Consider the following 27,944-nt stretch of genomic DNA (forward strand, 5'->3'; position numbering starts at 1 on the left):
GAAAAATTATTCTCTTCTTCCTCAAAGAGTCTGAACTGAAATAATCTCTACCGTCGACACCCCCTAAAGTTCATCCTCTCTCTTTCAACTTAGACAGGGCCGTCCGCGCATCTCTCTTAATAACGTAACAATGATCGTGAACCAAAAAGCCAGGGCGTGGTCGCCCCGCCCAGCCGCCCCTACATCACTATCCCTTTCGCCGCTTGCAAGCGCGGAGATTGGCTGAAGGCAAGAAAGAGCCCCGCCCCTAGTCTTATGACCCGCGCTGAAGCTCCCAGTCCCGGCTTTGGCAGCGCTGTGGTCGGTGGTCAGCGACGGTCTTCCTCCGCTTCCTTCCGAGCCTTTTCCGTGGTGTTGCTTCTCTTGCCGCCGCCTGTTCTGCGGAATCATGGTGTGCTTCCGCCTCTCCCCGGTACCGGGCTCAGGGCTCGTTCTGCTCTGCCTCGTCCTGGGTGAGTTGCCGGGCCCTCCTGCTTAGTCCCTCCGCCTGGGCCCGGGGCGCCCAGTTCAAAGGCCACAACCTGCCGGACTGGTCCCAGGGGGAGGGGGTTGAGAGGGTGAACAGCTGACACTGGGTGGCGGCGCTTGCCCCAGGTGGCGAGTTATGACCTAGAGAAAACCTGACCGAGGGATGGCGGGGGAATGAGGGCTAGTGAATAGTAAGAAGGAGCAAGTAAGGGAGGTGGGCTGGACGCCAAGGGAGTAGGTAGAGGAGAGCGAGGAGTGGAGCGGATTGGGGTGGGAAGAGTCATTTGGGGAACATACGAAGGACTGAGTTTACGAAGGCGGTCCGTGCTGATTCTGGGGTGGCAGGGACAATGAGGAAAGTCCTGGCTTCCTAGGATCAGGGAAGAGTTTTGAAGAGGGTGGAAAAGTATGGGGCAAGGCAGAAAATTGGGGAGGGAGAAGACTGCCTGCGTGAACTTGGGGGAAGAGAGCAGGTATAGCAGTAGACTTTGAGGGGCAGTGAGAGGGTTGGGAGCTTTTGTGGATAGGAATTGAAGGCTGTGGAGGAAGAGTGATTATAGACATGAGTGATGCTGGACTTGAGTTCGGTAGTTGGAATTTCCAGTGGGGGGAGGGACCTAGGGCACCTGGGCCATTCCCAAGCAAGAAAACTCTGGAGAGTAAAGGAGTGAGTGGGAACTTCAGTGGGGAGTGAATATCTGACTTGGAGGTGTTGAAGATGTCAGTTTTCTACCAGTTTTGCTACTTCTCCCAGCCAAAAAAGTCCCTGAATGTTTCAGTTGGGAGGACCTCCCAGAAGCGAGGTTTTGGGGGTGTATCTCAGTCTCGTATGCCTTTCTGCCTTCAGAAGCTCGTTTTCTTCTTCCCTTTTATACAATTGGCTTATTACCTGATTAGTAAGGTAACTTACTAAGGATGGGGTTGTTACCATGTCCTCAGAATGGCTGGGTAAATGTTGCCTGATTGTGCTGTGACCCCCCCCCAAAAGCAGCCAGTTTAATGCCTGAAAGGTGAACTTTGACCAGAATGTCTTTTCCTGACCTGATTCATCCTGTTTGTTGCTACCCACTGACTCTTGCTATTTGTGACTTAATTAAAAAAAAAAAAAAAGAAGGAACAGACAAGATAGGAATGGAGAGGAAATAGATATATTAGGGGCCTGAGAAGACCGTGAGAGATACACATTTATAATTCACATTTCAGTGAAGTAAAATCAACTCCCTAGAACAGTGGATTCTCAATCAGGGGATATTTAGCAGTATCTGGAGGCATTTTTGGTTGTCACAACTGGGGATTGTTTTTAACATCTAGTGGGTAGATGCTTCTATATCCTACAATGCACAGGACAGTTCCCCACCACCACCACCACCAAACAAAGAAGTATCTATCTCAGAATGTCACTAGTGCCAAAGCTGAGAAATCTTGCTCCAGAGCCATAGCATTGGAAGGATTCTTGATGGTCTAATCTAGTGATTCTCAAGAATCTTTGCTGAGTGAGTCTGTCAGATCAAAACTATTACCAGAAAAATACTAAGAATTTATTTGTCTTTTTTACTCTCATTCTCTCACCAGTGTACAGTGGAGTTTTCCAGAAGCTACATAATGAGTGATGACATCACCCTGATGGCTCTGATCTGTTTTATTCACTTGTCAGTTGTAACTTCTGTGGCAAATACCAATAGATATAACTCCCATAAGCCAAAGCTCTTTGAGGTTCTCATAGGTAAGAGAGTAAAGGGGGTCTTGACACAAATGTTTGTGAATCCCTGATCTAGTCCAGCTGTCCACACAGTGCAGGAAACTCTTCTGTAATCCTTCTGAAAATGGGCTGTGGAGGCTTTGCTCAAGCACAATTCAATGCTTTTACGCTACTGAGGGGTGAGCGACCCTAAGAGAGGATTGTTTACCAGAAAAGCACCTTATCAGTGACTAGAACACATCTGACCAAGGCATCTGTTAACCAGTAATTAATTCACTGCCATTTGAATCTGCACAGACACAACACTGTTATTGTTTAGAGAAAGTAAAAAAAAAAATAGTTGTCCTACTTGTTGGTTTTCATGTCATTAATTTTTTTTTGTTTTTAATGAAAGCTTTTTTGTTTTGTTTTTACAAAAGCCAAACTTGCTCGTTGCAGAAAATAAACAGGCAAAAAAAAAAAAAAAAAAAAAAAGAAGAAGAAAAAGAACCCATCAGCTCATCTGCTAGTTTGCCATTTATTGATTGGGACTAACTAGAATCATCCTTTTGGAAGATTTCCAAGATTGATTCCCTTCACTTCCAAGTTCAGAACAGGATTTGGAGGAGTGAAAGATAATAATGTACCAGATCAGATTTTTAAAAGGTACCAGGATGAAATAGAAACCATTTCTTCTATACAGCTGCCTTTTCTGACAGCTGTAGGTTCAGTGTGTGCTAACCCCTTCCATGTGGTTTTGTCTCTTGAAAATTTAGCAGGTCTTCAGTTTCTTGTTGCATTTTGCATGTTGCTTTTATATATCAAAATGGCTACCAAGAATAGGTTTTTGAAGACTCAGTAAATATTTGTAAAGTACCTGTTATGGATCTCATGCTGTTCCTGGGTACCACAGAGGGTACCCTTGAAGGATGATCTGTCCCAAATTTATAGTCCCGTTAACATTAGTGTTCTAGCTCTGCCACTTTGTGACTTTATAACTCTGTCCCAGCTTTACCAGTAAGTTTACTTTTTAAAAATAGCTGCTTTCAAGTAAGTATAGAAAAAAATTCTTTGACTCTGTGTACTGGTCTTTTTCACAAAGATTAAATTTTGCATATTTATTTCAATTGTAATTGATTAGAGAACTTTCGGGAAAAGAGCTTTATAGAGGCATTATAAAGAGAATACTAAATGAATGTTGTTTCCTACCATCATTGCCTGTGTTCCTTCTGCGTGACATCAGAGATTTCAGAATTCGTTGGTTATTGATTCTTATAACTAGTGACTTCTGGCTTTTATAGGATTAAGGCTTTTCTGGAAGGGAAAAACCTCATAGAACTATCCTGAATGTGTGCTTCACTGGTTGGAGCTCTTCCTTCCCACAAATGTTTATCGAATGCCTGTTGTGTACCAGTCATTATACTAGGTGAAAGGGATGGATACAATGACAGGAATAAGAGATGAGGTCCGTCCTTTCAGGGAGATTACATTTTAGTGGTAGAAGACAGCCCAGCAGATAAATAATAGAATTTCAGATAATGATAGGTGCTGTGAAGAAAATGCAGCAGGTGATGTAGAAGAGTAATAAGCAGATGATAAGAGTGGGTGATGGGGTCAGAAGTCCTTCCATTTTTGTGTGACATTTGTGTTGGAAGGAGGCCAGCCATGTGAGCATCTGGAGGAATAGGAGTAAACCTTGACTTCCCCAAAACTCTTTAGATTATCACACTAGCCTATTTTCCACTGTTTTTTTCCTAACAGTACCAGTCAAGTCTCCCCTATGGTATTGGTTTCTGAGAGCAAAAACTATCTTATGTACTATTACTTCCCTGCGCCTGTCTAGCACAGGGCTTGATACATATTTAACTCTGTAAATTTTTGTTGAGAGTATTCATTGGTGGGCACTGGGGATATATGATGGTGAACTACACCTACTTGGTCCCCTTTTCTCGAATCTTAAATAATGTTTCGCAAGAAGTTTGTGTGTGTGTGTGTGTGTGTGTGTGTGTGTGTGTGTGTGTCTTTGGGTTGAGAACTTCAAGATCAGTGCTAAGCAGTATAGATAATTATAAACCAATTCACTGAAGTATAATCCAATATAATAATGCTAGTATCTTACCTGTAACCCTTCAGATATACCTACATAGTAGTGAAAGTTAACATGAAGAACAAGAAAGTCTTTGGTTTTCACCAAGAACCAACCTCTCTCCTTGTGGAGGTGATTTAAAAGGGAATGGAAAGCATTGAGATTTTCCTGTAGCCTTACCACATTTGGTTAAACTGATAACTTTGATTTCAGCGTTCAGCTAAAATTATTATAGCTATCATAGAGCTACTTGAAAAGACAGGCTTATTATTTGTTCATTAGTCATTGGTCATCGTATCTGATAGGGTTATAGATATTCAGATATTTCCTGTGAGAGCAGCGTTCTTCCTCTGTATCCTCGGGTGGAATTTGCGATCAGGATTATTCACAATACTGTGCCTGACTTAAGTGATCTATTGGTGCAGGAAGGCTGCCCTTCCTCATGTAGTGACAAAGGCATTCCGATCATAATTTCCTATGACGATGACCAGAGGTCTCTGATCCAAAAGCATGCTTTGTAAGTACTTGTTGGTATCCTGCTATGTGTTGCAAGAGAATCCTGGAAGTCAACCAAATACCGCTCAGCAATAAACATTTTCCATTAGTTGAATAGCATTGAATTTTACTTCTTTACTCATTCTCTGACCTTAAAAAATTAAATTATTTTGTAGCTTGCAATCCCTATTTTCTTTTTTAAGAGATTTACCAGAAATCAAGAATATCAGCAACAGAATGTGCTGATTGTACCCATTATTAGGAATTGTATGTGAGGAATTGTATGTAAATGAGGAACAGTTAGTCTGATTTAACAAACCTCTGAATGGAAAGAAAGTAAATAGGTAGTGTATGCCTATGTCCTGTTCTTTTTTAAGATCTTTTGCTCAACATCATTCTGAATTGGTAAGTATGAGGACAAGAATCCGTAAGTCAGTATGATGAAATAAACATAACTAAAAGTTGGGAAGGATCCCTTTAGGTGCTTGTAAGGAAGCTTGTATGCTGGAACCTCTACCTTGCTTGGCAAACTTCTCTTAGCTCTGAAGGGTTTGTATGCTTTTGAAGAACCGATTAGAGAAATACGCACACTATAGTTCTTTGCGAGGTTAACTTGCCCAGAGTGCCCAGAGTCTCACTGCTAGTAAACTGGATGGCCTAATTTGAATTCTAGTTCTTCAACTCCAGGGATGGGACTCCTAATCACCTCATAATATTCCCGCTTAGATCACTGTTTGCTTTTTATTTGTTTTGCCTTACCATCAGTATTATGTTCCCACCCACCCCATCTTGTTTACAGATGTGTATATTTCAGCTACATTGTGTCAAACAGACTTGTAAAAACCTAGGCAGTGTTTGCAGTATCTTACGCTTTGGGAAATAAGTTCTGAGTTGTAAAAGAACCTATAAATGACCTCTTTGGAAACAAAATTGAGAGGATATTTGAATTTGAGAAAGTGGATTTTGAGGGTTGCCTTTATCTTTTCTTTGGAGAATAAACACTCAGCTCTATAATTACATACTCTAGGATATATTCAGCTGTGGTTTTTTAATGGCATAAAGCCTTTAAACAAAAACGGTTTGGTTCTAAAATCAAACACAGAAATAAGGATGGAAATGGCTTGCTGGAGAATTTTTTACCAAAGTGTAAATGTTTCAACTATAAACTTACCTTATGAGAAAAGCATTATTCCTGGATTGGAATTCATGTCAAAATTTGTTGAGAAGACCGACATGGGGGTTGAAGGAGTATCCAGAAGACCGATAGGCTAGGTTCATAATTTGGAAGAGCTAAAAGATTTGCCTCCCTGTGATTAGATTAAGCTATATTTCAGGTCCTTATTGCAGGGTATTTTTACCTTGATATAATCAATCAGTATTTATTGGGAATCTAATATGTATTCAGCACTACTAGGAATGATAGGAGATAGAGTAGAAGTAATAGACATAATTTTCCCCACTGTGACACCCATGATGGATGACATTCATATAAAAGACAGACTCCTAGGGGCAGTGGCATAGATAAGATCGTTTGTTTAACGGAGCATATTGGAATTCAAACAAGTTGCAGAGACAGTATCAAAAGGGAATCTTGGATCCATGCATATCATTCACTCACAGACTTTGGAGCCTTTTTTTTTTATTAGTTAATAAATTACTTGTTGCATGCTCTAATCTACCGTGTCTCACCAGTTTGTTGCAAAGAGACAGTTGAAAACTGTTTTGGAGCTTATGACAATAGGGAACACAGGGCTTGCAGGCATAAAAAAAGTGAATAATTCAGGATAGTATAAGATATATTGAAATGTTGATGTATGCACTATGACTGCCCCGCCAGGGCTTTTATAACCAAGGCAGTCTCTGTGCAGAAAATGGCTGCCGCAAAATGGAGCATATCAGTCCAGGTTCTAAGTGTAGGCAAGAGAGATAAAATCTGGTTGCTTTTTAAGCAGAAAAGGAATTTATTAAAAAGATATTGGGGCACATGCATACACTTCAACCCCCCAGTTTCATTTCTAGATATATACCCAACAGACGCACATACACATGGGTTCGCCAATGTGTCCATTTGTAATAGAACCAAACTGGAAGCTATCCAAATGCTCGTCAACAGTAGCATAGATGAGTAATGGAGTAGTCACCCAGTGATTAAAAGTTATACATACACAGTGAGAATGGACAAACTGTAGTTAACACAACAATCAAAGTGAATCTCACAAACATAACATTGCATGCAAAAAGAGAGTATAGTAAGTAATTCCATTTATATCAAGTGGAAAATGTGGCAAAACTAACCTATCTTGTTAGAAGTCAAGATAATGGATACCCTTGGGAGGGAAATGGTAACTGGACGGGGGAGCCAGGGATACTTCAGGAGTACTTGGAATGTTCTGTTTCTTGTCACAAGTGGGTTCAGTTTGTGAAAAATCTTTGAGCTGTATATTTAATGTTATGTATACTTTTCCCTTCCATATGTTATGCTCTGCGTTTTTCCGTATGCATGTTGCACATCAATAAAATGGCCCTTTAGAATATATGCTTATTAGATAGTGCAGAATTACTAGAGCTCCTGGCTCTGTATCCCAAAGTCTGGTTTAGTATCCCAAATCATGTTCCTGAGCTGCATTTCCACTGCCAAGCATTGAACTGCAGCCCGCACCACTGGCCACCGCCACTACCAACTCTGCTTGCTTGGTTCCCTGGGAGCTTGATCCTGCTCTAGCTCCTTCCACCTGAGGGTAATAGTTCCATTCCTGGCTCTATTTCCCAGCTCTCCTATTCAAATTATGGTGTGGATGCCTTTGTTAGGTGGAGCCTAGCACAAGATCCCATCCTTGCTGCAAGGGAGGCTGGGAAAGCAAATATCTGACATTTTTAGCTTTGAAACTAGGCCACGATATCTGCCAGAAATTGTTTGTTTGTTTGTTTGTTTTTAAAAAAAAAGCAGCAGAGGGGGTGTTTCAGAGGAAATCCTTCCTGTGCTAAACATTTAGGTCAGTAGAAGAAAGTAAATTTCAAATGTTAGGTATGAAGTCTAGGGATAGAGGTTGACTATAACATGGCATTTGGGTCCAGTAGAACAAGTTTAACCAGATCAAAGGGTGTGTTCTAGGAAAATGGTTTGAGAAAAGTTGAAGGAATAGGGTGGGAAAAATTAAGGATTCCTTTGAAAGCCAGGCAGGATTCAAATTTAATATGAGAATTTGGGGGCCAGTAAACGTTTGTGAACAAGAAAGTGTCGGAGAGGAAGAAGTATTCAGGGGCCATTCAACTGGCAGCACTTCTAGAAGCAGCAGCTAGGGGGTGTCCAGTACTAAATTTAGGGGCTGGGTGCTGGGTTGGGAGTAGAAATAAAAGACAAAGATTGAGGAAAAACATCAATAGACTTAATGAAGAAAATGAAGTAGAAAATAGCTCTCATACTTTTGAGCCTAGTGACTGTGTGTGATGCTGCCTTTTGTTCAGAGCTGGAGAGGCTGAGAAGGGGGCCGGTTTGGAGGAAGTAAAAGCATTCATTTTAGTTGCAGAATTGTTGAGTTTGGGGTAATAGGTCTTCGAGTAAAAGCAGTCCCTGTACAGTTGGAGATGGAGACCAGGCAGTGAAGCTCTGTGGAACCAATAGCTCTCACAGGGAGAGAGTGCAGGAAGGGGCTGGAACAAGTGTGCCAGAGCTCCCAAGGTGTTTCTGAGATCTCGGCTTTAATAGAGTGGTAAACTTAATGGAGTGGAAAATTTGGACCACAACCTGTACCTTCTGCTTCATAAAGCTTCGCCCCATTGATACTATTATTTTTTATGCTCTTTTCTTTCTATTACTGTAACTTCTTTGAAAAGTAAGTGATTAATCCATGTGAGGCTTCTTCTGGTTATTTCTAATAGTTTTGAATGCTTTGGATACAAGGAGAATATGTTAAAGCTAGGGACTGTAAACAAGACTGAGAGAGAGCATATACAAAGCAGGCCCCCAGTTAATTAGAGAAATTATGAGCTGGAGTTCTCAGCCCCGTTACTGGGTAGGCTTGGATCAGTGATGACAGCTCCATTCCACATTGTACTTAGAAAAGAATGGCTGTAAAACCTACTTAGGCCTCACAAGGCCTTTTCGAACTTCTAGGCACTGTCAGTAACCACAAGGTTTAGCATAATATTCAGGCTTGGCAAGGCCCAGACGCTGGAGCCTGATGACAGGCTTTTGTGTGCGGCTTGAAAGCTGTTGCTGAGGCACGCCTTCTTAGTATTCCTCTTAGGACTTTATTCTCTACGGTCTATAGCATGTCCCTGCTTGTAGATGATGCTGGATTGCTCAGATACCATTAAAGGATCTGCAGCTATCTTAACAGGAAACAGCTCGTTTCTTGGGTAATATGTGAGACAGTGAAGAAAATCCTTAGATGGTTGCCCATCATTTATGCTGCTGGAGTGTTTGCGAGCCCATAGTACCTTGAGTCCTCTGGCTCTCCAGTATGATAAGCTAATGCCTTCCCTGTGTTTAACCTAGTGTAGAAGATCTGAGTCAAGTTAGCAGCAAAGTCTCAAGGCTTCTCTGTCTCTCTATGGTTTCTCTGCGTAATAAAGAGCTATCTGGTTGAGAACGCAGGAAGTGGCTTTCCGTCCGTGTCAAAGGATCCATCAGCCTCTCTAATCAGTTGGATTTTAAAGTGAAACAAAGTGATGAACCAGTATTGCATTTATAAAAATTATCATGAACAGAACAACCTTTGCAACTCTGCTCCTTTGCTCACATGGTACACATACTTTGAAAGAGTTATCCCACCTCTTCACACCAGAACAAAGTAGTTTGCCAAGACACCTGTGTGTCATAGTTCATGTAGTCTGCAACAGGCTTTAAGGCAACAAGACCATAGAACATCAGATCTATCTTCATTTTTGCAGAGAAAGGTCCATGAGCTGGTTTGAGAGAAACAGGAGTTTAACAAAACCCCTTCCCAGCTTCTCCTTACCTTACTTACCTTAAAGGACAAAAATCTGAACAGGCAAACTATAACTGCCTACAACAAAACTAGTGAGGCACAGATGAATGTGGAAATTACTATTAGGAGGCAAAAGGGTAGTGTCACCAGTCTGGGCCATTACCTAAGGTTGAGTAACCATTCTTTTGGGAAGAAGTAATGCTAACTTTTTCAATAGCATTCCACTAAAAAAACAAAAACAAAAACAGAATAATCACCAAGGTACCACATCTGTTAAAAATACTGTGTTTCATTTTAGAGCTGGTTGAACTTCAGTGGTGGATAGAGCTTGTTTTATATGTTTTTGTAGTACAATTTTAAAATCTTATTCTTTTTAATCTAGGAGCTGTGTCATCTTATGCATTAGAACTTAATTTGACCAACTCAGAAAAAGCTACGTGCCTTTATGCGAAATGGCAGATGAATTTCACAATACGCTATGAGACTACAAGCAAAAATTATGTAAGTATTTTTACTTTTCTTTGAGTTTTACAGCAGGAATTTAATTCTCCTCTTTTTCTCCTTTACATACATTTAGGTAAGTAAGATTTCATATGTTAACTGACTTCACACAAATTCTGTGGGGTTTTTAAAAACATGGATACTTGAACAGATTCTGATTAGTGTTGGAAAGAATATTTTAATTCATTGGTTCTTTGAAGTGTTTTTTGCAGTTGCTTCAGGGCAAATGATCTGAAGACTCTATGGTGTTCTAACTACTTCTGTAATATTTTTAACATGTACTAACATCAAAGCTTGTCCCCTTTTTAGTAGCGTGCTATTAAAAATCTCCCTCTTTGGTAGTACTTCTCAATCCCTTTGCCTTTTTATTTACTTTTAGTTAAGGTCTTGCTTGCTTACAACCTGATTTTTTAAAAAATCAACTTAACAGTTCAGGCCAGTTTTCCTTTTCCTTTTACACGTAGTACATTTAATTGTCCAGGGGACTGGTATGTAGCTGAGGAATCTGAGGCTGGTTTACGCAAGAAACCAGACAAAGGGCAGCCTAGCCGTGGGGGGTGTGTGATGTAAACTGAAGTGGCACATCCTGCCAAAGTGCGTGGTGCTTATTACTTCCTTTGTGTTCCTTACCCCCAAACTTCTTTTCATCTCCATCTCTTTTGTGTATGTGTGTGTGTATTTAATTATTTATTTATATTACTATTAAATTCATTGGGGTAACATTGGTTAATAACATAATTTTCAGGCATACAAAATTGTAATACAACATCTGTCTATTGTATTGTGTGCTCACCACCCAAGGTGTCGTTTCCTTCCATTACCATATATTTGACCCCCTTTACCCACTTTGCTCTCCTCCACACTGTTTGCCCTCTGATAACCACCATTCTGTTCTCTGTGTCTGTGAGCTTGGTTTTGTTTATTACTTTTAAATGTTCCATATATGAGTGAAATCTTATGATTTTTGTCCTTTTCCATCTGACTTATTTCACTTAGCATAATACTCTCAAGATTCATCCATGTTGTCGCAAATGACAATATTTCCTCTGTTTTATGGCTGAGTTGTATTTCATTGTATGTGTATACCACATCTTCTTTATCCAGTCATCCACAAATCAAACTTCTTTTTCTTTTAGAAAACTGTAACCATTTCAGACCTTGGCAATGCAACATACAATGGAAGCATCTGTGGGGATGACCAGAATGGTCCAAAAATTGAGGTGCAATTTGGATCTGGTTTCTCCTGGACTGTGAATTTCACAAAGCAGATGTCTACTTACTCAATTGAAAACATTTCATTTTCCTATGACACGAAAGATAGCACAACATTTCCTGATGCTAAAGTGAAAGGTAACCTTAATAATTGGATTTGTGTTATGCTTTCTTGCTGTTTTGTAGTAAAAAATGTGAATAACTTAAAAATCACCCTTATGCATGTCTGTCTTCCTAACTAGAATGGAGACTTTATGTTTTTGTATCCTCTTCACTGACATGTACAGCACAGTGTTCAACACAGCAACGATATTTGCTGCACTTCGTACCACGTAGTACACTAAGTGTATTACCAGCAGTATCTCATTTAATCCTTCCAGTAAATCTGAGAAGTAGATATTATCTGAACTTTAGAGGTAAAAAAAAAAATGAGGCTTGATGAGGTTAAATGACTTTCCCAAAGGTCACACAAGCTGTTAAGTGGGTGAGCTGGTGTTTGAACCCAAGTGTTGAGCTACAGAGTTCACGCACTTAACTATTAGGATTTATTTCATTCTATACTGAGCACTCAACAATGTTGCATCAATGAGCAAATCCTTTACTAATAACTGTTAAATGTGTACAAGTTCAGTAACGAAACCAGCAGAAATGCTTCATCCTCGAATCTTTTTACCATTTAGATAGGATTTTGACTGAAAAGTAAATGACGATTAATTAAATGTAAAATGAGTAGAGTCAACATTTGCTGCTATTTTGAGATTATTTCAGGTCAAAAGGAACTTGGGAAAAGCATTGGCAATTAGGTCACTCTTATAACTACTAGAACTGAAACGTGTATTAAAATATTTTGAAGGCATGGATAGTGGAGATTTCCATTGTGTTAGGGATATAATTCTCTCCATTCCCCCCCCTCTGTTGAGATTGCAGTTAACGTGTTTTGTAGTACCTTAGCATTTCTCACCGATAGTATTTCATTCTGACCCCAGAAACAGGGACACATGCTTCGGTTGCCTAGACCTGGGGATAAATGGCTCATTTGGATATATGGATATCAAAAGATCATATTGTAAAGACCCAGAAGTGAATATGCTTATGTAAAACAGGAGGTATCACAGACTGTGAGACTTGGAAGTCAAATCCTAGTTTTTTTTTACTAACCTATTAGTTTGAGAAGATAACTACAGCAAGTTTGTTATAGGATATCTATATATTTAGCTTTGTGCCCTACATTGTCCTTCGGAACCAGTACAAGATTTGCTCTTCCTGTTCAAGGAGCTTAAAAGCTAGTTGGAGAGACAAAGTGAAGTTGTTTTTTCAAGTGATACGGAAAAATTGGAAAGCATTGAGATCCATGTGAATTTGTTGTTGCTTGTGCTTGGGGGGTGGAGGGTTCATAAATCTTTTCTGACAATGTGAGAGAAACTCTAGACTCTCTCAAAGTACAGAGTGAATTTTGCATTTGATACATAGTCTTAAGACCATCTGTGCACTAGCCTGTGGTTAAGAGACCAGATTTAAAGTATTCTCACAGGGGGCCCTGATTAAGAAAGGGCATAGAGGCCCTGGCTGGGTAGCTCAGTTGATTAGAGCATCGTCCCAATATGCTGAGGTTGTGGGTTTGATCTCCAGTCAGGGCCCATACAAGGATCAACCAGTGAATGCATCAGTAAGTGGAACAACAAATCGATGTTTCTTTCTCTCTCAGATAACAACATTTTTTTTAAAGACCTTAGAGAAAGGAGAGGTTGTTGTGTGTTGGAGAAGTGAAAGAAAAAGTAGGACCTGAACTGAAACTCTGGTAATGTAGAATTTGAGTAAGCGGAGAACTTTGAGCAGAGTATTTCCAGCAGGGGGAGGCATAGTATGTACAGTATTAATTGGAGAGCCCCCTGATTAAGATAGAGGCTGTGTGTGTGTAGCAGGAACAAAAGCAAGTTGAAACAAAATCAAGTTGGCTAGACGGCAGTGGGTCTAAGTTATAGGGGGCCTTGAAAGCCAAGGAAAGGCATTTAGCTTGGTGGGGTAGGCATTGGGGAACCATTTCAGGTTTTTAAACAGGAATGATAAAACAAAAGCAGAGACTACGATTTATAAAGAATGTTCTGCGGGACTGATTTGGAAGTGAGGACACTGCAGGCAGAGAAGCCTTCTTAAGAGACTGTGACAATAATTAAGGTGTGATGTGATGAGTGCCCGGACCAAGGGGGGAGCAGGAAAAGCAGGTGGGGTTTTAATCTGACAGATTTGATGGAAGAACTTTGGACTTGAAAATGTTAACACCTATCTCTTCCACCTTTTATTTTAACCAAGGGAGGATGCAAATATTTTTTCAGTCCTCACACGACGATAGGTTTATTGATTTCAGAGAGAGGGGAGGGGAGAGAGAGAAACATCAAATGGTTGCCTCCTGTATGTGTCCCGGCCTGGCATCAAACCCCGCAACCTAGGCATGAGCAACTCAGCCAGAGCAGGGAGGGTGCTACTTTTTTCTACTCCAAGCGCCTGTATAATATTTGAAACCATTTGGGATTTAAAAGGGCTTCCTTAAATGGACTGTTGATGGTTTTTGAAATAACTTAGCGTTTTCTTTTTAGGCATCTGATAATTGAAGTGATTTGGAACTCCTGTTTTCTTTAATTTTTTTTCATAATTAAAATACAGAAAAGTACAGAGAATAATATAACAGGTCCTCGTGCACCTGCTACTCAGAGTTAGTAAATGCCATTGCTTTTCATATTTGCCCCGTCTCTTTAATTAAAGAAATAAAATCTTACAGACACTTGAGATTTCCGTTCCATTTTCTTCCCTGCCTGCTGAGAGGTAACCACTCTCGAGAATTTGGGGTCTAGCCCTCCTATCTGTGTGTTTACTTGACTAATGTATATGTTAACATATATGTTCATAAACAATACATAGTTTAAAAAATGATGATTTTATAGTGTAACTCCAATATTTCTACAGCTTGTTCTTTCACTCTTTTGTTTTTGAGGTCTGTGTACATACAGGGAGTTCATGAATCTATTCACTTACATTAGTGGCAAAAACAGTTTTGGAGAAAAATGTTCTAGTTCGTTGATTAAACTTTTTTTTCCTTTGGCCATTAGGGGGTGACAAGGCAGCAATAATTGGCTGCCTTGCTACATGATGGAGAGGCATGGAAGGCAGCCTATATTATGGACCTTGAATAGTACCTTCCTCCCGTGTTGCTTCTCAAAAGGAAACTAAGCCATTTTGGTGGAAAAGTGTGATCACGGCTTTTGAAGTTTTACTGTAGAAATTATAATAAATACTCTACAGAATGGCTGTAACTTACTGCTTTCACATTCTGAAGATTTCATGAAATGGAATAACCTTTAAATTCTATCCAAGAAGAGGTTCCAAAAGCTCATGTAGTCACTGTAATTTACTTCGGGATAGTAGCACAAAAAGAAGGATTTACTATAAAATCCTTGATTGATGCATCTCTCTTCCTTGCTTTGTCACTGTCCTGTTCATGCTACCTCAGATATGTGTTTTCAGTTTGGCCTCTTCACTCGCTTCCTGTTGCCCCTCCTTACTTTAGATTTTAACCATGTCATCAGCCTTCTAACTGGTTTCCCTCTTAAATTACATTCCTTAACATTTCCCTCCCCTTTCTGTGCTCTACAATTTTGCTGTCTCCCTTAGAATACATTATACACATACTGTGTATATCCAGCTTTGAAAACTGAAGCTGATCTTCCACTGATAACAAAATAAAGCCCAGCTAACCTGTCCTTAGATCAGTTAAGGTGTTTCAGAGTGTGACCACCTGCAGCTTGTCTTCCCTTCCTAACCCCCATTGCGTCCTTGCTTGTGTGCCCTGTATTTCAGCCTATGCCCTTTGTCACTTCAGGGATAGGGTGGGGGAGGGAGGCAAACAGAAGAGAAGAAAGTCTAATATATATTTATGTTATCACTGTTTTCCTTCCTTCTTGAAAACAGCTATTGTTAATTTTTTTTCAGACACCATTACTGTTTATGAACTTGTGGCATTCAGAATTCCATTGGATGACATCTTTAGATGCAATAGTATACTGACTTTAGAAACGAATGATGTTCACCAGCACTTTTGGGATGTTCATGTACAAGCTTTTGTCCAAAATGGCACAGTGAGCACAAAAGGTGACTACCTAAATTCCGTATTTCTATACTTGGGTCCTATTTAAGATGAGTATATCAGGTAGCTTTAGTTGAAGTCGTTACCTGCAAGCATGCATATTCTAAGATTTATTCGTAGTTTACACTAGACTGTAAAAGGTTTATAAATAGCAGTTCTTATTCTTGTGGAACTTGTTATGTTAAGTGTATAATGTACCTGTTCTGGCATGGTATTTTAAAATGCTCTACCCAGACATAGGGTTTTCAGCTGATCCAACCTACTTTGTTTAAACAAATCCTCAAATAGTATTGTATTTGATCCTTAGCTCTTTCACTTTTGATGATCAAGATAAAAGCATAGAAATTAGATTTCTGTGTTCTAACCTTGAATTTTATACATTGGTTTTATAACTTGCATATGACTTTATGGAAATGTAATAATTTCTCACTCACCAGTTCTAGGAAACTATCAACACTTCCTAAAAAGAGGTTCGAAATGCCTATGATTTGCTGTAGGGGTACCACAAATAAAAGGTTTATTTATATTTAAATCCTTCAATGATTTCTAAACTTTCCTCTGGTAAACACTATCTTTCCTTATAGTGGTGGTATGTGGAAGAGAAAAGGGCATGCCTAGGTTGGAACAAAATGTTTTCAAACTTAAATCTCTTATATTCATATAAGAGGCAGGTGAAGTTCTTTGGGAATAAAGGGACTTAAGGGTCTGAAAAGATGGATGTGCAGCCAGCCATGTGTGAGTAAAATATGAAGCATTTGGATGTGCCTGTCTCCTGTGTCATAACTCTAAGAGATTGTCTGCATATGAAGCAGCAGTTTGAGGACTCTGCTTCTTTTAGTTAAAAATACACTATCAGGTCTTTCCCTTCCCTTCTTTTGGACTTCTATTGTGAGAAATAGTTTGCTTTTCCCAGGCCTTAGGAGTTAAGAAAAAGTTTACTTTAGTTTATTCTGTCCTTTCTTTGTTTGTAGAGTTTCTGTGTGATAAAGATAAAACTTCAACCACTGTGGTGCCCATTGTTACCACCACTTTGCCATCTCCTACTACAACACCTACTCCAAAGGAAAAACCAAAGATTGGAAACTATTCGGTTTCTAATGGTAACAATACTTGTCTTCTGGCTACCATGGGGCTACAGTTGAACATGACTCAAGATAAGGTATAGTTGTCTATATCACTCACGATTAAAGTATGGTTGTTTATCTTCATGGATACATTCTACTTGAATCTCCTTTAAAATAGTATATTCTACATTCAGCTTAAGAGTAGTGTTAATAGAATGATGGCATTTTAAATGGATATTTGATGTTTACTGAGTTTTGATGAGTTTGGAGTTACTTGAATCATGAAGGTTATTGTAGGTTGATGTATGGGAACAGTGCTGCTAGCTATCTGTTTCTTCGGCACTTTGATGACTTGAATCATACAGATACGCTCAAGTACAGCATGGCACTTCTAGCTGCAATGTTCCACTGAGGCTACAGAGGGCGTGCTAACGAACAAATCCCATTTCCAGAAAGAAAAAAGAAACCAACAGAAATGAGAAGAAAAGAAGGATGGGGGTAGTGGGGAAAGGAAGGGGAAGGTTCAAATCAGGGAACACGAATGAAAGGACACAGGGACGGAGCCAAGGTGGGGAGGGATTGAGGGTGGGACGTCGAGGTGGGTGGGGCAGGGGAAAGTGGTGGCAGGAAAATGGGGACAAATGTATTTGAACAATAAAAATAAATAATAACTTAAAAAAAAAGAAAAAAGAAAACCAAATCCAAATCCTATTTTCAGAGTCCCATGACTGAAACAAGCCAGAGAAATGGCTCTTATGCTCCATAAGTGTATTTTCATTTGGCTTATTACTAAGGAAACGTCCCTCTTTCTTTTGTTTTTTTTTTAAGTTGTCTGACTCATAGCTTGAGGGCCTGTGCCAACTTTGTTTGAAAGTAAGACACCATAAACCCTAAGTATCAAGGGAAAAGGAGTTTTTTTGTTCTCCACTAAAGTTGAGTGTAAGGTTTTGTTGTTGACATTTTTGGTTAATCGGTACCCTCCCCCCCTTGTTCCCCTAAAGGTTACTTCGATTATTAACATCAACCCCAATACAACGGACTCCACTGGCAGCTGCCATTCTCAAACTGCTCTACTTAGACTGAACAGCAGCAACATTAAGTATCTTGACTTTGTCTTTGCTGTGGTGAGTAATAGATTTTTCTAAAATTAGGTTCATTCTCTTAGAAACACATTTGAAAGTATAAATGGGGGGGAGAGAGAGAGAATATGTGTCTGTGTGAGGGGGGATATTTAGCTCTATTTTCCATTTCAACACTATGCAATTATAGAGCAGTCCATTGATGTCTGTTATTCCCTCAGGGTCACCTTGCGGTGGTCTGTGGGCTGGGCTCTTATATTAATGTTCACCAGTTGTGGCTATTCTGCTGTTATATAGACCTTAGGGTAGGCGCAAGAATTAACCCACATCAAAAAAACTTTCTAATCTCTCCATATATATAAAGTGTATATGGAGAGATAGGAAGTATATTTAATACATATATTAAATATAAAAATATAAAGTAATATCTGTAATATAATGTTTTTTTCTATTAGAAAACTCATGTTTGTCTACTGTAATATTTTAGGCTTTTTGGGGACTATACTGTTTGTAATAGTATCAATAATAATAGCTGACATTTATTGAATATTTGGTATGTACAAGGCTCTGTATAAGTGCTTTGCGTGCATTAATTCATTCAATCAGGACAATTTATAATGGCAGCATGCAGGTTTTTGTTGTTCATGCTTGTATCAAGGGCTCACTCTTAAACAGAAAGTTCCAGGTTAAGCACACATTCTCTACTTCCTGCCAGCATAAATGAATCATTGGGAACCTTTATTTTCACCTTCTCAGGAGCAATTAGTATCCCCACATTTTTGGAGGGGAAGTGTGTGTGTACATGCATACATAGGCACACACATATTATAGCAAATGGGAATGGAAAGGGGGATAGATATTGGTGATTGAAAATGTTGAACCACCAACAGCTCTCAAACCAAGTTATTGTGTAAGTGGGTAGAAAACAGTTTAGCTTTCAGATGACGTAATGTATCTAAGGGATGGGGAAATAGTCTGAATCTCTGATATAGAAAGTTAGGTTTGTTGTTTCATATCTGAAGTTGGTTTCCTGAGTCTAAAGTCTTTTTTTCTCCATGGACTATATGCCGAGAATTGAGGACTATATTAGACAATTACATTTTAGAAAGGTTTACAAAAATCTTCCTTTTTCTAACATTCAAATCATTCTTCTATTATAGTACATATATAACCAGTGAATTAGTATTAAAACCATCTAGTTACACTTGTCCTTTTCAATATGGCAAAAGCAGGCCTTCGCAGACACACTTTTTAAAAGTTATTGCATGGTGATTATATTATAGTCAGTAAGAATGAGAAAAGTAATATTTTAGGTTCATTCCCTTTTGAGTGATTGAGTTTGATCTTTCTAGCTCTGGTAAGACACTAAAAGGACCATGGTTTCTTCTGACTGTCATGGGGAAATATTTGATAATTACAACATGTAATTTGCCCAGCAGACTGTTTTAAAATGTAATCCAAGATAAGTGATATTTTAACCACTTTGAAAATTCAGGAACACCTGTCAGTGGGGCCCATCTCACCTTCAACCCTGTCACGATAGGTGCTTCTTAAAGAGAATTTATTGAATTTGAGTGCGTTATGCTCAAGGTGCTGTGATGGGATACAAAGAAGGCCTGTGTTTTTGTTTTGTTTTGTTTTGTTTTTTAGAAGGCCTGTATCCTTACCACAGTTTGGTGGTAAGGATAGAAATGGACAGTCAATCACTGTGTGGGAGGCCTTAAATGCCATGCTAAGGCTTTTGAACTTGATTCTGTGTTCTGCAGAAGCTGCATACAAAGTGGGATGAGTGCTAGACCAGAGGAAAATACAAGGGCCTCTGGGAGTATACAGGAGAGGGAGTGGTTAATTCTGGGCGGAGGTGGGTCAGGAAGGTTTAATGGAAGGGATGACATTTGAGCCGGACCTTCAAGGATGGGCCAGATTTGTACAATCGGGGAATAAGTGCAAAAGTACAGGTTATCCATGGATAAAAGAACACAATCAAGACCAGCCAGGAAAACGAGGCAGGTAACAAGTTTAGTGAAAGATAAATATGGAAGAGTAGTTGGGACAAATTGTGGAGAGCCCTGAATGCTGAGCCAAGACATAGCCTAAGCAGAGGGGAGATGTGATAAGGTGGTCAAGTATTCCTTTATGCTTCTTTCTGAAATTTCTCTGAATATGTCCTCTTGTGTCCATTACCCCCCTGCCTTTGCCCCAATTCCAGCCTGCATTACCTCTTACCTGGACTGTTCGACCTCCTTAACAAGTCCCTCCTCTTCCTCCCCTCCCTCAATATTCTGTAACAGTTAATCTTCTTGAAGCACAGCCCTTCCTGACAGAAACCTTCAGTGGTTCTGTTTTGCCAGCAAAGTACCACCTAAATTCCCTGGGAGGGTAGTTCTAGCCCCCTGCCCCACCCTGCCACCATGCAATGCCACCTGCATATCCAACTTTGTTTTCTTTATTCCCTCTTCATGAATCTCAAGCTTCCCTCACCCGGTTGTAGCCAGACTTCCTCGGTTCAAATCCTAGCTCACTGACTACTAACCATATAGCTTCTGGGAAAGTTACTAAACAACTTCTCACTTTGATTACCACATCTCGAAATGAGGTGTTGTAATTATTCAATGAAGCTTCATTTGTAAAGTTTCCAGAACAGTGCTTGGCATTTAGTAAATCCTCAGATGCTAGCATACTTGTGATTATGCTTATCTTCTACCTTTATTCATGTTGTTACCTTCTTGAATACCCTTTTCTGCTTGTTTCCTGATTGAATTCTACCCAATTCAAATGGCCCATCCCTAAGCTTGCATTACTTTTCTCCCCTAGTTTGAAGTGCTTTCACTCCATTTAATTTTTATAACTTATCACTCTCTTTTTGCAACGTGGTTATTTATTTACTGTGTGTGTGTGTGTGTGTGTGTGTGTGTGTGTGTGTGTGTATTTACAATATATGCATTTATTTAAAGTTAGGTCTGTTAATTTTTTTTTATATCTGAACATGGTTTATTGAGTCTAAAACCTTTTGTTCTCTATGGAGAATCTATGCTGAGTAATTGAGGGTTATAGCTAATTATATTTTGGAAAGGTTTACAAAAAAATCTTCCCTTTTTTAACATTCAAGTCATTTTTCTGCTATTATACATACATGACCAGTGAATTGATATTACATTTCAATACCCACTGGAACAATCCAAGACCCCCAGGGGATGTCTGAAACCACAGATAGTACCATTTTCATATACCTACATACTTACAATAAATTTAATTTATAAATTGGTCACAGTAAGAGATGAACAACAATAAAGAGTAAAATAGAACAATTAGACTAATATACTGTAATACAGGTTATCTGAATGTGGTCTCTCTCTCTCTCTATAAATACCTCGAGTTTTCCATTAAATATTTTTGTACCGTGGTTGACTGCACACAGGCAAAACCATGGAAAGCGAAACTACAGAACATGAAACTGGATAATGGGGAACTACTGTATTTATCTTCCCTGGCAGATTGCAAACATGGTGGCAGGATTTAAGTCTGGTTCATTTTGCTAGCTCCCTGGAGCACTTCAGTATCTTACTTTGTACATACTAAGCACTGACATAACTGGAATGGCTGATCAGATGAGGGCTTCAGAAAAATAATAGCGAAGGAAAGACCGAACTCGGGAGGCTGGAAGGCCAAGAGCTCTAGTGAAGAGGCTATTGTGAGCCAGGCTAGAGGTGGTGAGGGCTTAGCAAGTGACAGGAGGAATAAAATGGAGGAAATGAACTGTCGAGTGTCTGAGAACGATACTACCACACCTCTGGATCAAAAATTGGAAACGAAATGCAGAGGGAAGGGATCCCTGTCACATTTTAAGGTCTCTTAATTACAATTTATTCTACTGGCCAGGTCTAATCCATAGTTTTATCTTTTGGGTAATAGTATTAGATTGTTTTACTTCTATAGATAGTAATTTTACCTGTAGAAAGTTGTGATGTGTTGATTAACTGCAGACTTTTTTAAACAGAAAAATGAAAACCGATTCTATCTGAAGGAAGTGAATGTCAGCATGTATTTGGCTAATGGATCTGGTAAGCAAAGTATTGGCCTTGGAGAAAAGAGTGTGGGTTACACTGAAGGAATAGAAACCATAATTGTCTTGTTACCAAATAGTGCCTTTTTTAATGGGACAGAAGATTTCATGTGAATATCATACCTTGACCACAACTGAAAATCAGTAACTTAAAACTATAGTAGTCTATCTTTTGCAGTATCCTGTATTTTCAAACCATGGTAGATAATAGTTTAAGGGTATGACTGATTTTTAGACTATAGAAACATCTGTAGAAAGACAGATGATGACTGCAATTAATTAGGGTGATGCCATTGTAAGGTATAGAAATTGAATCAGTATGTTGTACACGTGAAACTAATATAACTAATATTATATACCAAGGATACTTAAATTTTAAAAAAAGAAAAAGAAGGAAAGATAGGGAACCTAGTGATTGGAAGAATTACTTTTTGTGGGTAGACCTTGTAACCCAAGCTCTTATACTTCACTGAAATACCCTGAGGACTGTCCCACTTTTTATGTTGATAGGATAAAAAGTTACTAACATATTTTTTTTCCTTTAAAGCTTTCAGCATTGCAAATAACAACCTTAGCTACTGGGACGCCCCCTTGGGAAGTTCTTACATGTGCCAGAAAGAGCAGACGGTTTCAGTGTCTGAAGCACTTCAGATAAACACCTTCAATCTAAGGGTTCAGCCTTTCAATGTAATAAAAGGAAAGTATTCTACAGGTAAGAATCAAGCAAGTTTTATTAATAATTGATGGCCTTATGTTGACTTTCCTTTGAGTCGTAGAAACAAGCATTGATGTAGAGTAATATGAATTCACCTGTGGACTCCTCTATAGAGTTCTCAGAGCCTTGGGCAAGTTGTGTCACTCTATATTTGGCCCATCGCTTTGCTTAAAGTAGATTTTTGGGGGATCTGAAAACCATTTGCAACAAAGTTCTTAGGAGCTAAAAACTGAGAGAAGCTTTAGGTGAGCTTTACTTAAGGCGGCAGTGCTCCCTACAGTTTTAGTTTGTGGGAAGGATGGCACTTGGAAGCAGCAGCTTTAGGCATCTTGCATCTGCCTTGGATAGCCCGTGTGGATGACCTTGGGGCCATCTTCTAGCTAGAAACATTTTCACGCTCGAATAATAGCAGTTTGGTTGTATTTTGCTGAGACAAAAGGTTGTGGTACCAAAGCCTCAAATATCATAAACTATGGTTTGGCCAGCCAGAATGAGCTGGAGAGTTTTAAAAGAGTGTGCCAGTGTGAATGAGCCTTTTTGAAGATCTACTCAGTCCTAATTGTGGTGTTTCTCAGATTTAAAAAAAAAAGATTTTAGCTATTTATTTTTAGAGAGGGAGAAAGAGAGGAAGAGAAACATCAATGTGTGGTTGCATTTCATGCATCCCCTGCTGGGGACCTGGCCTGCAACCCTGGCATGTGTCCTACACTGGGAATCGAACCGGCAACCCTTTGGTTAGCAGGCCAGCACTCAGTCCACTGAGCCACACCAGCCAGGGCTGTTTCTCAGATTTTTAATGAAACCTTTGTGAAGGGCTCATTACAGTGTGTTTATACAAATATTAAAGATGTATTTGGCACTGCAACATTAAAATTTGCATGAAAGAAAAAAGTATATAAAATTCCTTAATTGACCTGTCCTTTTAAACCATTTACTTACAGGTAGGGTTTTGTGGATTGCAGCTCTGCTGAACATAGCTATTCCAGTCATCCACATCCACAGAATTTTTAACAATTAATTCTGTGGTTTAGAAGGAAATGTACAAGTCGTGTTTAAAAGTAAATATGCTTTGAGCCATTCAGCTACTTTGGCAGTAGTGCTGAATACCTAGCCTGACTTGGTTAGGTCAAAATAAAGTGGATTCTTCAACTTACCATTCTTGTGACGTGAGAGGCTGATCACACTTAAAAACTTTTTTTAAAAACTCATTTTCCCTTTTGTCTGGTTTTCTTTTTTACTTCAATTATTTTGATCCTTTAATATTTTCTTCTTGAGTCTTTATCTAGCTCCTCTACATTATTACCTTAATTTTAGGTTCAGATTTGTGGTTAGAATATAAAATTATTTGCAGTGTAATATCAGCTCAAGCCTGTATAGCTAGTCAGCTGTAATTAGAAATGAGCTCTGTTCTTTCTGTAATTTGAAACTTTGGTTTTTATATATATAGGATTTAAAATGTCACCCAAATATACAACATTTAATACAGGGACAGGCAAAAATAGGTTTATAGTTGTGAATACATGAAACACAGAATTTAGTAATTTGTATTTTTTCCATATGAACAACTGTAAACCTAATTTGCTAACTCCTGTATTGATAATGAATGCATCATCGATTTATGGGGTTAGGATCTTGACTGTGGGTATCTTTAAAAACAATGCATTGGTAATACTTGAGTATATAGGAGGAGGAAACAGACTTGCAGTGAAAGACTTGAAAGAGTGTCAATCGGAGGTTACTGGATCACACTATTGCCTGGAAATAGAAAAAATTGCCCGTGTGGATGACCAGTCCTGACCAGATTGATAAATGTTATAAACATAGTAAGAGGTCCCAGTTTCTTGACTTTTGCAGCCACTAAAATCATGTACTCTATGTCAGGGATCTGTGTACTTTTCTGTAAAGAAGCAGACAGTAAGTGTTTTGGATTTGAAGGCCCTATGGTCTCTGTTACAACTACTCAATTATGCGATTGTAGCACGAAAACAGCCATCAATAATAAACAAATGAATGTGGCTGTGTTCCAATAAAACTTTATTTGTGACTACTGAAATTTGGATTTCATATAATTCTCATTTCTCAAAATACTCTTCTTTTGTTTCTTTTCAACCATTTCTAAATGTTTAAAAGCCATTTTTAGCTCTTGGGCCATTTTTGGCTCCTGGGCTATAGTTGTTGATCTCTGTTCTAGAGGATTTCGGAACCAGCCTGGCCTTCCTAATCCTATGGTTAAACCTTCCTGGTCTGGTCGCAGTCTCCCAAAAGGCATTCACTCTACCACTAAGAGGTTCTTTTGACTATGTGAAATGGGCTAGATTAGCTCTCCTCACTTTTGATAAAGTAATAATCCTGTTTTGCAAAGGACTTTGAATGTAAATAAACAAGTGCAAACATATGTGTTTACTCATAGATATGAGTATATAGGTGTTCATATATATGTATACACATTACAAGAATAAAATGACAAATAAGTTTTAGGATTTTAATTCTAGAACAGTCTAATTTTCTGTAGCTTTATCTTTAAAATATACCGGTCTCAATTACTTAAAGTTGAACTTGTAAGAGCATTTCTGACTTTTGAATCAACATCTTTAATTTTTGGACATTTCTTTTTTGATTATACTCATTATTTATTACACACTTTCTCTCACCTACAGCCCAGGAGTGTTCGCTGGATGATGACACCATTCTAATACCAATTGTAGTTGGTGCTGGTCTTTCAGGCTTGATTATCGTTATAGTGATTGCTTACCTAATTGGCAGAAGAAAAAGTTATGCTGGATATCAGACTCTGTAACACTAATCCATATGTGATCTCCGTTCCAAAATAATAAAGCAAGTACAAGTTCCAACATGCAATACTATTCAGTTTAAGGTATATTTAGTTGTAGGTCTGATCTTAGAATCAGTGGTATGGGGGATTTTGTTCTTTAACAAATGCAAAGACATCAAAATTATAAGTTACAAATTGGTCACATGAATTTGGTTTCCCCAACCATGGGATTTAAATCTGCTATTTCTGCAGCAAAAGACATGTACAAAATCACCTGGATTATAGGTTCTATTTTATAGGGTTGAATTAGCATTTCAGTGTTTTTACTTCAGATAATCTGACTAGAAATACACAGTTTAGGAAAAACAGTTTTAAAAAAGGTTTTTTTGCTTGCATGTGGTTGAATTGAGACAATACATTCTACAGAGGATTTGTACTTGCTCCTTTTGCATTTTTTTTCTGTCATTTTGTTTGCAGGTTAACTTAGTTGCTTTGACATTGCTGCATATTTGACCTATGAGAGATATGCCAGTTTTGAACCGAGTTTAGTATTGTTTGTTCTTAGCAATGACTGCTTGCCTATGCTTACTGAATACATTTGTATTTAATGTAGCTGTAATGACAAAAGATAAAAAAACCTTTTGAAATTTTAGAATAGGTGTTAAGCTTATTGTTTAATCCTTTTTAAAAGAACTGGATATTGCAATCTTTCAAATTGCAAGATACAAGACTATTCCAGCTGGGCATTTCAATCCATTTTCTAGGTGCTTTAGAGATAATTGCGAGGCAGTGCCAATTTCAGGCATTAGTCCTTTGTACCCGTAAATAGGCCTCTGCCTGCAGCGCTACAGTTAATGTACACTTCTCTTCAGACTTCCAGTATCCTTCGTGGCAGTTGTATGTTTAATCCTTTCTTGTCTTTTCTTTTCCTTAAAGAAGAAATGCCAGTATGTCCTAGAATCTAGATAAAGAAGAGCACTTCCACTTACCCAAAGTAATTTGCACCTAACCCAGAAGTCTTGTTCTTCTCCATTAAAAAGTTATTCTTTGTTTCCAGCTTACATTGATTGCTACAACATTTGCTAATTTGGCTTTCCCATTTAAATGGTTCTGTGCTAATCAAAACTTACATTATCATTGTTCATTATGGTAGAATAATTAATAATTCATGTATTTGTGTTCAGTTTTGTCCCCTGGGGATATGCACCAATTGTCCATTTACCGTACACCACCTAATGTTTATAAGAGAAAGCAAAACATTTTAGCTTCATAGTTAACACATCAAGTATTTCTTGCTGTTTCTAGGTGGTATTTTTTTTATTGGAATGGCTGAGCAAATATTTAGAAATTGTTAATATACAGCCATATACCAAAGGTGCCTGAGTTTTTTTGGATGGGAGATTATGTATATCCCTATTCACTAGAAAACAAAATGTCTGGGTTCCACAATATTATTGATGTTGAATTAATCGAGCTGAAAACACACAAACACATAAGCAATTGCATGTTAGCATGTGTATGTCTCTAAGTATCTTTCGAGTTATACTGGAGTGCTAAATATCTTCTCCCACTTTAATTTGCTCTCTATTTAGAGTAGCCTGAAAATCTTACTGGCTCAGAATCAGATTCCTGATCAGCCCCTCTCCTAAAGCTACACTGAGCTGCATTGCCAGCTTAAGCACTTATTATGGACTAAATATAAATCTGATTTTTAAAAATTATTTTTTATTTAAATAGTATCTTAGTGTAAGATCATTAACCTTAGAAGAATGGATAATGCTTATAAGAATGTAGGCCTTAGGTATTTCTCATGAGTCAAAACAAAGCAGCTTTTTAAGAAAAAATTGGAAATAGAAGCACAAGTAGGTGGCAGTGGCTTAATGCTGTTAAGGTTTCTAAAAGTTTCTACATTTAATTATATACCTGATTCATATTAAAATACCTCTAATTAGCACTGTTTTCTAGATAATCTGATTTCATTGAATATTTTTTTTGTATTTTACATGGGCCAGTTTATATACGGTTATTTCCATTATTATTTCCTATAGCCACATGTTCTTTGCACCTTTTGTAGTTTCATTTGTTTTACTGGGTTTACACCTTGATGGTCTGACACTCTCAATGGTTCTGGGTGATTTTCATGTTTTATCATTTGTATAAAGAAACTGGTCCATGTAAGTACTTCCATGTTTTTTTCTCAAATGTTTAAGCCACTAGTTGATGTATGGTGTTTCTTTTTAGATATTTGCTTGTCCATTTGCTCAACATACTGCTTCTAAAATAAACAATAAAGATTCTTTTATTTCTTAAGGAAATTTGCTCACATTTTTTCCTGTTGGTTAAAGTCAAGATTTTGTATGCCACATAATGGCCATTTCTACCAAAAGGAAAAACTTTACAAATGCTTAGAAGTAGAACTAAACTATTTCTAAAATGGTCTGTTGTATTATTACTACCTGGAAGAGTGGTCACATACATGGGTCTCTACTGATGCTGGGCTGACTACAGAATAAGAATCACCTGGGAAGTTTGTTATAAAAATTCAAATTCTAGGCTCCATTCCTAGAGGATTTAATTTAGCAGGTCTAGGATGAGGTGTGTGTGTGCTTGGGTGTGTGTATGTGTGTGTTTATAAACTCCCCAGCTGAATCTCATATGTAGCCAGTTAGGGAATCGGTGATCAAGAATATTTATTTCATAGTAAAAACGTCAGTATTTTGTTGTCCACTTTTCTCAACTCC

The 27,944-nt window shown here is 38.5% G+C and overlaps 1 protein-coding gene across 2 annotated transcripts in view; it reads left to right on the top strand.

The window, feature by feature from the left end:
* Positions 1–270: 270 nt before the first annotated feature.
* Positions 271–27,944, top strand: part of LAMP2 (lysosomal associated membrane protein 2) — a 31,827-nt gene continuing 4,153 nt past the window's right edge. The window contains exons 1-9 of one of the 2 annotated variants that reach the window (XM_054566677.1): positions 324–452; positions 10,041–10,159; positions 11,296–11,509; positions 15,356–15,514; positions 16,481–16,668; positions 17,575–17,697; positions 21,650–21,713; positions 22,263–22,421; positions 25,082–27,518. In XM_054566677.1, coding sequence (XP_054422652.1) covers positions 389–452; positions 10,041–10,159; positions 11,296–11,509; positions 15,356–15,514; positions 16,481–16,668; positions 17,575–17,697; positions 21,650–21,713; positions 22,263–22,421; positions 25,082–25,227 — 1,236 coding nt within the window. In that variant the 5' untranslated portion in view covers positions 324–388 and the 3' untranslated portion in view covers positions 25,228–27,518. Of the gene's footprint in view, positions 453–10,040; positions 10,160–11,295; positions 11,510–15,355; positions 15,515–16,480; positions 16,669–17,574; positions 17,698–21,649; positions 21,714–22,262; positions 22,428–25,081; positions 27,519–27,944 lie in introns of those variants that run through there. The other variant, XM_054566678.1, reaches the window with a different exon arrangement.

This window comes from Pteronotus mesoamericanus, unplaced genomic scaffold, assembly GCF_021234165.1.
Source record: "Pteronotus mesoamericanus isolate MK-2021 breed Mesoamerican mustached bat unplaced genomic scaffold, CSHL_Meso_final contig_178, whole genome shotgun sequence".
Lineage (NCBI taxonomy): Eukaryota > Metazoa > Chordata > Mammalia > Chiroptera > Mormoopidae > Pteronotus > Pteronotus mesoamericanus.